Genomic DNA, 13,467 nt, shown 5'->3' on the forward strand with positions numbered 1-13,467 from the left:
CACAGCTGGCTATCTCCCTTCGTGTTGTATTTCATGGATACTGTATTCAAACACAGCTGGCTATTTCCCTTCTGTTGTATTTCATGGATACTATATTCAAACACACAGCTGGCTATCTCCCTTCTGTTGTATTTCATGGATACTGTATTCAAACACAGCTGGCTATCTCCCTTCTGTTGTATTTCATGGATACTGTATTCAAACACACAGCTGGCTATCTCCCTACGTGTTCATACACTAATTTAGAATTAGTGCACTGCTGACTGGTGTTCACTGGTGCCCACTGAAGATGACAGCTGGAAGTTACACTTAGGAATCTATAAGATTGAAACTACAGGGAAGATGGAGTATGAGGTGGGTATAAAAGCTCTTGCTCCACGAGTGTGAAGGCCAGAACTCATGTAAAAACTGGAGTCACCATAAGCTACTATCACCCTCCTACTGAGAGGGCCAAAGCAGACCCTGTCTCAAAACAGTGGAAAGCAAGGACAGACTCAAGGTGTCCACTGACATTCATACATGCTCATGGCATGCGTGCACTCACATTCATGCTCACAAATATGCCCATATACATGCACATACATGGGTATTTTTTATCCAGATGATAACCAGAAGTAATATAAAGTACCATTTCCCACTATTTCAGATGAGACTATGGACCCAAGCACGGCAGATGGGATGGTATGCAGCCAAGTGCATGGCTGCAGCTAGTTTGGGACATTCTGTCGACATGGATTTCAGCTTTGAACTGTTTGCTCATATCACAAATTTTTTTAACTATAAGGTAAGATGGTTAAGGGAATGAATACCATTTTGCTTGAAAGTATGGCAACTGTAGCTCTTTTCTCAAGTAATTATTTGTGGTTTAAACTGAGTTATCAAAAATGATATTTGGGGGGACTGGAAAAATGGCTCAGCAGTTATTGCTAACCTTGAGAGGATATGAGTTCAGTCCCCCACTCCCACATTAGACAGCTCACAGCCACCTACACCTCCAGTTCCTGGTGTCTAACACCCTCTTCTGGCCCCCATGGGTACCTGCATATCCATGACACAAGCACACGCATACATGCACACACCAAGAAAGAACCAGGAGCTCTGAAAGATGGTGATTACCTTCTTTATTCTCTTCATTCTGAGACAGGTCTCCTCTTCCTAAATTAGACTTAACAGAAAACACACCTACAAGTCTGAGGAAGGGTCTGATTCAATTGCATACTAAATCTTTAAGCCATGACTTCAGGAAAATGTGGTTCACTTTGTGTGTGTGTGTGTGTGTGTGTGTGTGTGTGTGTGTTTATTAGATACCTCTAACGTTCTTAAAGATTGGATAGTATCATCCACATGTGTTCTACTTTTAATGTTAAAATATTAATGATGATATTTTTAATATGACACTAGGCTATGTGGCAGTGTTATGTACAGAGTATGTTCATGCCATTCAAATGCTTTCTTTGGGTCCCTCCCACTGTGAAACTGTATGGAATAGTTTTGTTTTTTCTGTCTAAGCTAACGTGACTCAGATAACTGGACAGTATGTTATTTATGGGGAATTGGAGGGAGCTACTCACAAAAATGACCTTTTCATCCTCATGCAGGTTGTGTTGCTGGGAAAATACAATGCACAAGGCCTAGGCTCAGATCACGAGTTAATGCTAAGGTGCACCAGAGGACAAGAGTATGTCAAAGTCGTCATGCAGAACGGACGTATGATGGGAGCTGTCTTAATTGGTGAAACTGACTTAGAAGAAACATTTGAAAATTTAATTTTAAACCAGATGGATCTTTCATCATACGGAGAAGATCTCCTAGATCCAAATATTGATATAGAGGATTATTTTGATTGACAAAATTGTTCAAAATAAGGAGAAAAGAAAGAATTAGGAAAAACTAACAACTGCACCAAGTGAATGACCACACAAGTTGTGAATGCATGGTTGGGAAGGATTCAAGAAAACTCTTAAGATGAACTCAGTTTAATGACTAATTAGCACATGAACAATCCATACAGAGTTGAAATAAACCTGACTCACACAAATACACTCGAATACCAGATCCTTTCTTTGCCTAAACATCAAAGTAAGGCCAGGGTTTCAGGAGGCTTACTGTCTTGATGTACTCAGAATGTATAGAATCTTCTTGCTGATACACTTGGTACTGATGACTTACTGTTTTTATCTGAATTATAACATCAGCTTTTCTGATCAGAAATCATCTACATTACCCAGCTTAAATCGACACCAACTTGGAGGGGTGCACCGTATCAGCATAGGACTGCTTTAAAGGAGAGTCACATCTAAAAACAACAGCTAGTCACAGCAAGGCAAATGAGGTTATGACAGTTGCAGGGACTTCATCTCAGATATATTACACTTAGACAACTTTGCATAAAAGATGTTATTTTTCATTATTATTGTACACTGTAAAATATAATTCCTGATCTCAAATTTTCAAATGGTCCTGAATTCTCATATCTTCAGATAAGCTCTGAAAATATAGCTTTATATGTATAAAATACAAAATTGTTTCAAAAATTAAACAGTTGATTAACTATAAAAATGATAAATATACATAAACAGTTATTTTGTCCAAGATCAGGTAACACTCAGGCATCATCAAGTTTTCTTTTCTTAGCTCCTGTGTTCTTGGAGCCAGATAGCTGAAGCCTGTTTGTAGACTTCTGGAAGTTACCTGAACTTTTTTCTTCCTCTTTCTCATCTGCATGTTCCAACTGACAAGCTTCAGATGATGAAGCCTGCGAAAGAATGACAGACCAATACCTTGTTAATTAACCGCTCAGCTGCTCAGCTTTCTCGTGAGCTCACTAGTCTCAGACTCCCACTGTGTATCAGTCAAGTCTTTATAGGGCTGGTTCCTATCAACAAATTCCTATTTAATAACACACACACAAGAGAACACAGACTTAATAGTGGCTTGCAACCTCTGGACAACACAGACTTTACTTTTTTTTAACATTTATTACTTATTGTGTACATATATATGCACACCATGGAAGTCAGAGGACAGCTCACAGGAGTAGAGCAGCTCCTCCATCAGAGGACAGCTCACAGGAGTTAGTTCCAGGAATGGAGCTTGGGCTATCAGGGGCAGCAGAATAGACTTCTACCACTGAGCCATCTTGCTGACCCCAGCAGACTTAACCAGAAAATCCCACCCAATGTTATGAGAGAAGTAGACTATAAACGGGAGCCCTCCCATTCTAAGTGGTTGCAGCCCCCAACTCTACACTAGGCCAGTCTAAAACCCTCCACTACTTATCTGTCCAAAATCAAAACCCGGGAAGAAAACTGACATTGTTTGTGTCCAACCAAACCTAGTCGAGAACTTCAGAAAAGCATCCCCGAAGCTTCAGGCACATATGAACATATAAAATGAACAGCCAGTTACCCTGATGCCACTCTGTGTGGACTTCTTCATTTGCATAGTGACAGCATGGGCTTCGCTGCTGAGAAGACTAGCTCTGGGTCCAACTTTCAGATATGAGATGGTAGCATAAGCTGTGAAACTGTAGTCTTCTCTGTAAAAGAAAAGAACCAAGCGGAAAACTTGAAGGAGTCATAGAAAACACTTAAATGAACATAATTTTAAAAAACACACTAGAACAACACAAATATAATCCTTAAGGGAAATAGGTTGGGGTTTTTTGGGGGTGGGGTTTTTTGTTTGTTTGTTTAAGTTTCTGACTTCATGATCAAGGTCTAAGATTATTGGGTAACCTGTTTTCTATAATGCTTAAGAGTTCACATCAAATAATGGCAAAGCTGTTGACTCTGCTCCAGTTACAAAGGAAGAAACATGAAGACACAGAAGATAAATGGCTGTGTACTTGAGATACTGCTGCAGGAGAGCATGTGCGATGATTTTCTCCAGGTCTTCTCGGGGAAGGGCCGGGGTGACAACGCCAGCCACTCTCAACTTGGCTGCTCCTTTTCCCATCCAAGAATCAATCAGCTTCAGTGGAGTGAGTTTTTCATTCAGTGCCTCTGCCTGCTTCAGAATCTTGACCAGGTCTCTGCAGTGCTCTGTTATATTCTTTTTCTCAAACACTGCAAGGAGAGACATGATGGGCAAATGGGGATCTAGAGGTGACGGCGAGAAGCCAACTCTGGTTAAAATGGCTTAATAAGTACTGTGAGCCCTTTACACATACTTTTTTTTAATGTGCTCAGAATTAAGACCAGGATGTTCCTTAGGCTTTATCACCAGACTAAATTCTACTCCTAAAACACATGTAGGATTATGGTGATGTAAAGAAAATGACCTAGTTATCAAAGGCTGCAGTGTGCTCCAGTAAAAAGTGTCTGCCAGACATCACTGGGAGGTGTGCACTGCAGAAAAAAGCCTGCTCTTTACACTGTCTTATCTGATGCTACTCATTACACCACACTCTGAAAGCCAGTCTGGACTCTGAGGGAAAGTTCTGGATAGAAGTCCCCAAATACGAGACTAGCATCCCGACATATACAGGATTCACATGAGTTTGGTCTCTATAAGATAGCCTTATAAACTAGCAAATTAAGTGTCTGTAGCTGTCAAGTTAAAATTGCAGAGAACTCCACCCACTGAAGCATCAGAACCTAGGGCCCTCCCATGAGAACTGCTCAGTCCAGCTTTTCAAGAACACAGCACAGACCAGAAATTAAGACACAGCACTGGACACAGGTTCCTGGATTGTATCAAGACTGCCATGCCTTTTCTTATGTTACATTATTTCTATTCAGAGGAACTAATTTTTCCTTATTTCTTAAAAACTTTGATGTCCTTAGTATAGCAATATAAAATGTGTAGTCTTCTCTGTAAAAGAAAAGAACCAAGCAGAAAACTTGAAGGAGTCATAGAAAACACTTAAATGAACATAATTTTAAAAAACACACTAGAACAACACAAATATAATCCTTAAGGGAAATAGGTTGGGTTTTTTGGGGGGGGGGGGTGGGGGGTGGAGGTTTTGAATCTGAAAAATTCTAATTATCATTTGTCTTATAATTCTATTTGGAGGGTCTAACCCTTCCCACATGCAGCCCTCACTGCATTGAGCCTCTAAGAATCTAAAACAAGCTTACAAGTGTGTTTACAGCAGTTGTCACACATTTTGTTACAGGCATCTGCATTCCACACTTCATCGAAATGCTGTGCTATCAGCACACGACGACACCTGCAGACACATGAGAGAGAAGTTATCTAATCAAGCCTTCAGGATCTGCTCAGGAGTTACACATATCCTGCTGGCTTTCCACTGCTGTCACAACAGCCCCACAGATGTGGTGACTAGGACTCACCTCTGTGTAAAAAATCTCACAGGGTCAAAGTCAAGGTGGTGGCAGGCTGGATGTTTCTGAAAGCCTTTAACATTGTCTAGAGCTTGCCCATACTCCTTGGTTCCTGGCCCCCTCTTCCTTCAAGCCATCAACTGTGGGCTGAGGCTTCTCATCACAGCAAATGGACCTCTTTACTCCCTCTGCCAGTTAAGGACCCCTGCGAGTGCTGTGAGCAGAGAGTGCCATGGATTTCCCAATGAGAAATTTGACCCCGCCCTGGATTATTCAGTGACTCATCACCAGGGTGAATGGACATGCCTGAACTTCCCTCTCCAATATCTATGTTCCCGCACACCTTTCCATAATCACTATAGGCAGCTATATACCAGAGCCAAAGGAAAAAGGCTTCATTCATAACCTTCAACAGACTGGCCTTAAGAAGCACCTCAAAGACAGGCAGAGCCTCTTGTCTTAGATGGAGGCAGTCAGGGGTCCAGGTCTCTCCCACCTGCCTTTACAGTGCTGTTCTGTGCTAACTCAGTATATTCAGTAGGTACTTAACCACCACACAACACATGACATGTTATAGAAAAGCATGTGGCTCACTTGCTTATATTCTGGCAGTATGACACCATCTCATACAGCTTCTGCTGTCCTACATTCTCCATGACCACCATCGAGCTGATCCTGAATATGTCTCCAAAGCCGTAATACAGAATACAATCTGCTCTTGAGTCATCGCGACCTGTGCTTTGAGGAATCTTGAATTTGCATCATGCTTTCAAATATCATTACCATGCAAAAGAATATGTCAATTGGCTGACAGCTTCACAATATAGCTAAAAGTTTTTAGATATGAAGATAATCTGTAAGAACTACTGAGAGTTTTAAATGACTACAAAGAGGCTCATCAAAAATCAGATTATTAATATAGAAAAAAGAATGTCCATGAATAGTTCAGTTATTTAGGTTGTACATGTGCACCTACTTATTAAAATTCCAAGTGGCAGACATAAACATCATAATAGCTTACAACACATAAAAAACAATTTTTAACATCCTAACAGAATGTGTGTAAGTAAGTATAAATCTGCTTTTTAAAAAGACTTGTTCTAAAAATTACTACCTAAAAACCACCATTGAAAACTTGGAATTCTTAAGCATGTCCTCTACAAAGCCTCCTGAGATTACTTTCGGATTGGAACCCTACGTACCGGCACGCCCACTCTCTTGGTAGTAATTCTCCATGGATTTGCTCATTGAATGATGGATTACAAACCTCACATCTGGTTTATCAATTCCCATGCCAAATGCAACTGTAGCCACTACCACCTAAAACGTGTTAATATTTGGTTAGCTAATTAAGTCATTTAAATATTTTTAAAGGTAAGTTAGGCTTTCATAGAAAATACATATACTTAACCTGAAGCTCATTGGCTGACCACCGTGTATGAACCTTGGTCTTATCTTCTGGTTCCATATTGGCATGGTAAGTGCCTGCATGAATTCCCAGTTTTTGTAAACTAATGGTAACTTGTTCAGAGTCTTTCTGAGAAAAACAGTATATGATTCCTGCAGTAAAATAGGCCAAGTTTAGGCATGCATGCAAGCACATTCCTGAGGGTTAATCTGCACCATGCTCAAGACACTGATCTGGTGACAAGGCAGAGGGGAAACAAGTTATGAAAGTCCCAAGTCCCTGTGCACATACTGATTATTGGGTGTAATCCAAGGTTTAACATCAAGCTTGCCCTAAGCAGAAATGAACCCTAGGCCACCACCTGGGGTTCCCACGACCAAAAGAGGGTCTCCCTGCAACTGTATCCCCACTACACAGCATTTCTTTAACTGATGTAAGCTCTGTGAGATGCTGTGAAGAGTGGGGGATGGTGACAGTCCCCCGTGGGCATGACCAGGAGGGATAAGCAGCTACAGCATCTCTCAGAGTTGACTCAGGAACTCCTTTTCCCAGATGCCATTACTCTCTCCTAACTACCTAGAGGGTAGTGCTGAAGGGCCGCTAGGCTTCAGTCCCACTGGTATAGTCCTTAGCTCAGGAACATAGAAACAGATGTCCTCAACTTCACCTTGCTTCACTGCTAAGTATGTACAGGACCCTTCCTGAAAGGTACTGTGTCTTGTGTCTCTTCAGAACATTGCTACTCACTCAGGAAGGTATATGACAGATACTAATGTGTCAACAATACTGTCACCCGACCTATTTAACAGCAGGCAAAGCAGGCAGCTTTGACTCCAACTGTGACAGGGATGTCACACATAGCCTCTGAGAACAAATGAATAGATTTGATCTCATTTTCAGCTATCAGTCATGTATCATTGGAGGGATTTATGCCATTTCATAAATGGGACTCTCAGCTCCCAAATTGATTTGTTTTTAACATTACCTGATTGCCCTTTGTACCGTCCATTAATGAGCTTTACAATGTCCTCAATAAAGTCTTCAGTGTTTGAGGGCTTTTGCCGAACCTACGAAAAGCAGTCTCATTAAAAAGTAGATTTACCAATGCCACCCAAGTTGTGCCTGCTTATAACCTCTGAGGTGTGAGTCCCTCGTGGAAAGTATCCCTTTCTGTCAGTCTTCCTGCCCTCACAGGACTCACCTGTCTGACTTATTCCTGCCTCTGCCTAGCCTCTCTCCTTGATTTTCAGTCCCTAATCTGCCAGAGATGAGGAGGCATAGAAACAGTAGGTAATTTGTGAAGATGGAAGTTTTTCTAGTGTCTGATGCTTTAATAAAAACATGAAGCATATTATGAAAGCAATGAAAAAGCAAAGATTAAATCCATCCTTAACACAGCTTGAAAGAAACCAGAAAGCCACTGGGATATTTCACCTACAAGCACATGGATCAGATAAAATACACAGGGAATGCTAAAGAACTTATCGTGTGTATTTATGTTTCTATTATTCAGTTTCACAGACGTCAGCAGGGCTCTTGGTTTCACCCATCCTTGTTCTGAATCCTTGCTCAAATTGTATATAAAGGACAGCATCACTTAATGCAGTACTGTTTTCTATTGGGCCTAATGCAGATTATGCTCCATGAGACACAGATAAACTAAAGCACTAATGAATGTCCTAATAATTACTTCATGACATTAAAAATGATTCTACTATCATTATGTAAATAAGCACAATAAAGAAATGTAACTTTTGTATACCTCATAATAAAGATTTGGTCGGTTGAAAGATGCTGTAAAAGTCAAACATTTTTCCACACACAGGATTTTCTGTGCATCCTTCAAAACATGATTAGTTGCCGTTGCAGTCAGCCCAATCAGCGAGGTGTTGGGAAACTGGCGCTTCAAGATGCCGAGTGCCTTATAATCTGAAAAAGATGACATGGTCTGTATCTCTGTGAACCCTCAGAGAATGAGAGTAAATCAGACCCTTAACACCACAGATGAGCAATGGCTCCCACAGTGTTTCTTGCAGAGTTTGCTGTAACTAAGTTGGGAGGACCTGTCATTCTTCTTGAATTCAAAGGCTTTACTGCACTTTTCTTCAAAAATAATGTTCTTGGCAGAGGTTGAAGTAATGCCCTGTTAAAAGCAGATGTTGTGCAGATAATTCCTCTTGACTGAAACATTCTGGGAGGCCATTCAGGCTCACGAAACTCACATGACTGAAAAGGTCTCTCCACAAGATTATGTAAGTTAACAATTACTGGGGGAGGAAATCTCTCCAGTAGTGTAACTGCCAGTATATCCTACCCAGGACTCCAGTGATGCATCACTCATGAGTCATCACCCAAGGTGGGGTAAGCTTTTCAGTGACACAGCTGCCCAAATCACCCATGTTCCTGTATGCAACCTAAATCCCGTTGATCACCAAGCTAGACTTATGTCGAACTATTTCTTTGATGTGTTACAATCTTCTCCTTCTGGGGTGAATAGCAGTGATAGCCCCAGAAAAGGTCGTGCAGTAAGGGATATTAGGCATGCTGTCAAGCTGTGGTATACTTGTTAAACAACAGGCTCAAGAGACGGTGGGATCATCAGAACACTTGATCTATTGCAACCAGCAAGCTAGATGAAGTCATCAGTCATCTGTGTGATCATCATCAATCTACCTGGTACCTCCCATAGCAGTTCAGAGCAGAAGACAAGATAAGGCCACTGCTTTTGGAAGAACCTTGGCAGAGACACCATTAAGGCTGATACCTGTCATACACATCCAATCATGACAAGAGTGGTCCTTTATTCCCCTTCAGTACTTAAAATGTTTGAAAGAAATTGGAAAAGAAATGTGATAGGCAGTGAGCACTGGAGTCAGATCTGGAAGAATACACAGGGTCAAGCAGGAGGACAGCACAGAGTGCCAATCACTGGAAACGGCACAGCAAGCAATTCAAGGAGCCAGATCACAGGGTATGATCTAGATGGACCTACTGTCCAATCCATTCAGGGAATTCTATTCCCCAGAATTCCTTCCATGAACAGTATCAAGAGCTACTTGTCTTTGAACATCTTCCTGGCAAGTTCTAGTCAACCTAGCTCTCTTCCACTCTTCCTTAGACTCCTCTTTCAACTGCAAGATTCAACAGCTAACACTGGTAGAACCCTGCAGCAGGCTCCACAGATGCTCCTCAAAGGACAAGGCCTCACAGAGGACTGGCTCTCCATGAACTTCCCTCTTGAGGCCCCTTTGACCCTATGAGTGGCCCTCCCAGCTCTGGATTGTCCTCCTTCACAGTGCTCAGAAAAGTGCTCTGGGTTACGTGCTGGCCTCCAGCTTCCCCTTCAGACTCCCTGTGCTCAGTTCCTCCTGCAGCTGTGCAAGGTCTATGTCCTGTCTACAGGCATCCTGTCACATTTGCACTGCCTCGATTTCTACCTGCACCCTCACTGGAATGTTCACGTAGAAACCAGGCTTACATAAAGCTACGAACAACACAGCCAGCTGGTTCTAAGAAACCAGGATTCCATCTGCTAGGACATGTCTCAAGTCAGACAAAGAACACACAGGCTCATGTTTCAGAAATCAGTCTTGGATAGCACTGCCAAGGTCATGCTAGAACAGGAAAACACCAGACAGAAGGAAAACCCTGTTTCATGGTCCATATCAGATGCTTTCAGTGCTGAACTGTGGCAACAACATGGTTAAGAAAATGGAGTTGGGGGCTGAAGAGATACTTTAGCAGTTGTGATCACTGGCTACTCAACTGGGCTCAATTCCTGGGACTCACATGGGTAGCTCAGTCCAGTCCAGGGGACCCAACACTCTACTGGCCTCCTGAGGCACCAGGTACACACAAGGTGAACACACACACAAGAGTAAAACACTCATACATGTATGATAAATAAATCTTAAAAAAAAAATTCTTTAAAGATAATGGAGTTCTTGGTCTGAAATTTAAGAAAAAAAATTACAACTTAAAAAATTCAGTCTTCAGGCCATAAGATCACTGTCTCTGAAGAAATGTAAAGAAAGGTAAATGTAAAAACAGACTAGAATTCTAGAAAACACTAATATTTAAGGAAAAAATTAAAGACAAAAAAATTGCAAAGTAAGAAATTCAATAGTGTTTGTTACATGATGGTAAACAAGGGGAAGAAAGTGGTGAGGTGAGAGGTGACCAGTATGAACCACTTGGAGGGACTAAATCAAGTACTGATAGGTGGAACCTGCGGAAAGGACTGTGGAACCTGAAAGGATAACTGACTGACTGATGGAAAGCTGAGCTGTGGCGGAAAGCATTGTAGTCATGTAAACAGCAGGATGGGAGAACAGGCCCTCAGCTGACACAGGCTGGTCGAATGGCCACAGTCCAGGGCAAATGCAGCAGAGGCCAGTGGCTACAGCAGAGATTGAATGGGGAAAACATGGGACCCAGGATGTCCTTGAGAGTTAAAAATCGCAAAAGGAAAAGTGGCCAAGGCCAGGGATAAGATTTCTTAATTTAAAATTGTGGCCAGGTATGGCTGTACATGCCTTTAATTACAGCATATGGGAGGCAGAGGCAGGCAGATCTCTGTGAGCTCAAGGCTAGCCTGATCTACATAGTGAGTTCCAGGACTATACAGAGAGACCCTGTCTTAAAAAACAAGACAAAACAAAAAATAATAATAAAATTGTGCGTGTATGTGTGCATACATGTATGTATGATGTATGTGTGAACACATCCACGCAGAGGTCAGTGATCACCTTCAGTGGTGGTACCTCACCTTCTACCGTCTGAGGCAAGGTCTTTTCTGTTGTTGCTGCTGTGCTACGTCCACCTAGCAAGCTGGCCCGCAAGCTCCCAGAGTTCTCCTGTCTCCCCTCCCACCTTGACAAAGGAGTGCTGAGCTGCTGGACTCAGCTTTACATGAGGCCTGGGGATTCAAACTTAGGTCCACACATGGCAATGTGAGCACTGTACCACTGATCTATCTCCTTAGCCAAGATTTTAAAATAAAATAATGAGTAACTTTCTCTAGGACGACTATGGGATTAGTTTGGAAGCTGAAGTAGTACTAAAATGTCTCATCAAACTTCAACTAGTTGAGTAAGATACTGAAAAACCCAGAAAGCAGAGAATCCCTTCAAAGTCCTGCAAAGTCCTCAATAAACAGGAAACAGTCAAGAAGGGGTCTAGAATGCTAGAGCTGTAACATGGGCTAGAGGCAGGCATCTCACAGGTTCACTGCAGGTAGATGAGATGCTGCAAGGATGAAGCCGGAGGAAATAAGTGAACAAGTTCAAAGAGGCAGGCACTTTGACCATAGCGAGCTAAGCAAGAACCCAGACCCCAATGTAAACATGCATACCAGGCCTGAAATCATGTCCCCACTGACTGCAACAATGCACTTCATCCACTGCAATTCGAGTCAGTCTCCCAGCTTCATAGGCTTTCTCTAGCCTTGACATGAACATCTTGCTTTTTGCAATTTTTTCTGGAGTCACATAAATCAGCTTTAACTGGGAGTTTTTATTCACCATTTCAGCATGAACCCATTTCACATGCTCCTATTAAAGACAAAACAGACACAATCATTGTAGAGTCAAGCTGGTGGACCACAACACTAAGTGAAAAATGGATGCTTGTTACTGAAAAGCAACAGCCTGGGGCTCTTCCTGAAGCAGATGCTGGCTCATTAAAAGTGAAGCCACGTACCTCTATAAGCTTCAAGGCAGCTGTGCAAACAGTAATCTAGTGACTCATTTACTCCAGATGGACAAAGATAAAATCACAGTCATTAAGCAAAAAAATGAGGAAGAAACATGAATATGACAAGATTCTCCAATAAAGAATGTGTATAATTATAAATTGTTAATAGAACCCAAAATGTGAACCAAATATAGTAGCTGTGGCCATAATTGTAGGTTTTACAAGTTCACTTATTACATTTATAATTATATACCCATGAACAAAAATATTTATTTTAATTATAGCCATTTTAACAAAGTTATCCAATACCTGTTTAAATATATAGACCCTTAGGGACACTCACATTACGCATTCTATAGTATATACACTGCAGACAGAATGCTGTCAGTACTGCACTGAGCTTTCTGTTTTCTCTTCATTAGAGGTATGTGTCAGGGCCAGCAAGATGGCTCAGCAGGCACAGGGGTCTGCCGCCAAACCTGAGAACCGGAGTTTGATCCTCAGGAAACGCATGGTAGAAGGAAAGAGTGACTCCTGCAAGTTGTCTCCTGACCTCCACATACATGCTTAGTGGTGGCATGCTCATGCCCTACTCCACTGACACACAAATAAGTGAAACAAGACAAAACAAGAGTTACACACTGAAAATTTCCCATTAAAACATGAGGCCTTGGATTTCTGTTCATATGAATAAATCAAGGGGTAAGGGTATAGATGAAGAATGGCAACTATATGGCAACTTTTTTTCCTTTATTTACTATTGACACTACTTTGTGTATTTTGAAAGAGTTTGAGAACAGAATTTACAAAAAAACAGCTTGGAAGTGGTCTGTCCTTGCAGATAAGGGCAAGATGGTCCATCTCCCCACAGAGATGCAGGTTCTTAGTAACTCATTTTCTGTATTAAACTAAAAGTTCTTTGCTATTTGTGTGTGTATGCTGTATGCATGTGGAGATGTTTACCTGTAGACAATATCAGAAGTCAACTCTCCACTTTATTTTTTGAGATAGTCTCTTGCTGAACCTTGAGCTCCTCAATTAGGCTAGGTTAGCTGGTCAGCAAGCTCCAGGGAT

At 41.6% G+C, this 13,467-nt stretch overlaps 2 protein-coding genes across 3 annotated transcripts in view; one reads left to right on the top strand and one right to left on the bottom strand.

The window, feature by feature from the left end:
- Positions 1-2,040, top strand: part of Pyroxd1 (pyridine nucleotide-disulphide oxidoreductase domain 1) — a 19,949-nt gene extending 17,909 nt beyond the window's left edge. Inside the window, exons 11-12 of the mRNA XM_036180527.1 lie at positions 647-784; positions 1,599-2,040. Coding sequence (XP_036036420.1) covers positions 647-784; positions 1,599-1,847 — 387 coding nt within the window. The 3' untranslated portion in view covers positions 1,848-2,040. The remainder of the gene's footprint in view (positions 1-646; positions 785-1,598) is intronic.
- The window catches only part of Recql (RecQ like helicase), a 24,697-nt gene continuing 13,190 nt past the window's right edge, over positions 1,961-13,467 (bottom strand). For both annotated transcript variants that reach the window (XM_036180525.1, XM_036180526.1), the window contains exons 6-15: positions 12,053-12,251; positions 8,462-8,628; positions 7,685-7,766; positions 6,703-6,851; positions 6,494-6,611; positions 5,886-6,024; positions 5,085-5,176; positions 3,848-4,067; positions 3,409-3,538; positions 1,961-2,755 (exon numbers count right to left, since the gene is read on the bottom strand). In XM_036180525.1, coding sequence (XP_036036418.1) covers positions 2,606-2,755; positions 3,409-3,538; positions 3,848-4,067; positions 5,085-5,176; positions 5,886-6,024; positions 6,494-6,611; positions 6,703-6,851; positions 7,685-7,766; positions 8,462-8,628; positions 12,053-12,251 — 1,446 coding nt within the window. In that variant the 3' untranslated portion in view covers positions 1,961-2,605. The remainder of the gene's footprint in view (positions 2,756-3,408; positions 3,539-3,847; positions 4,068-5,084; positions 5,177-5,885; positions 6,025-6,493; positions 6,612-6,702; positions 6,852-7,684; positions 7,767-8,461; positions 8,629-12,052; positions 12,252-13,467) is intronic.

The sequence above is a fragment of the Onychomys torridus genome, chromosome 3 (genome assembly GCF_903995425.1).
Source record: "Onychomys torridus chromosome 3, mOncTor1.1, whole genome shotgun sequence".
Lineage (NCBI taxonomy): Eukaryota > Metazoa > Chordata > Mammalia > Rodentia > Cricetidae > Onychomys > Onychomys torridus.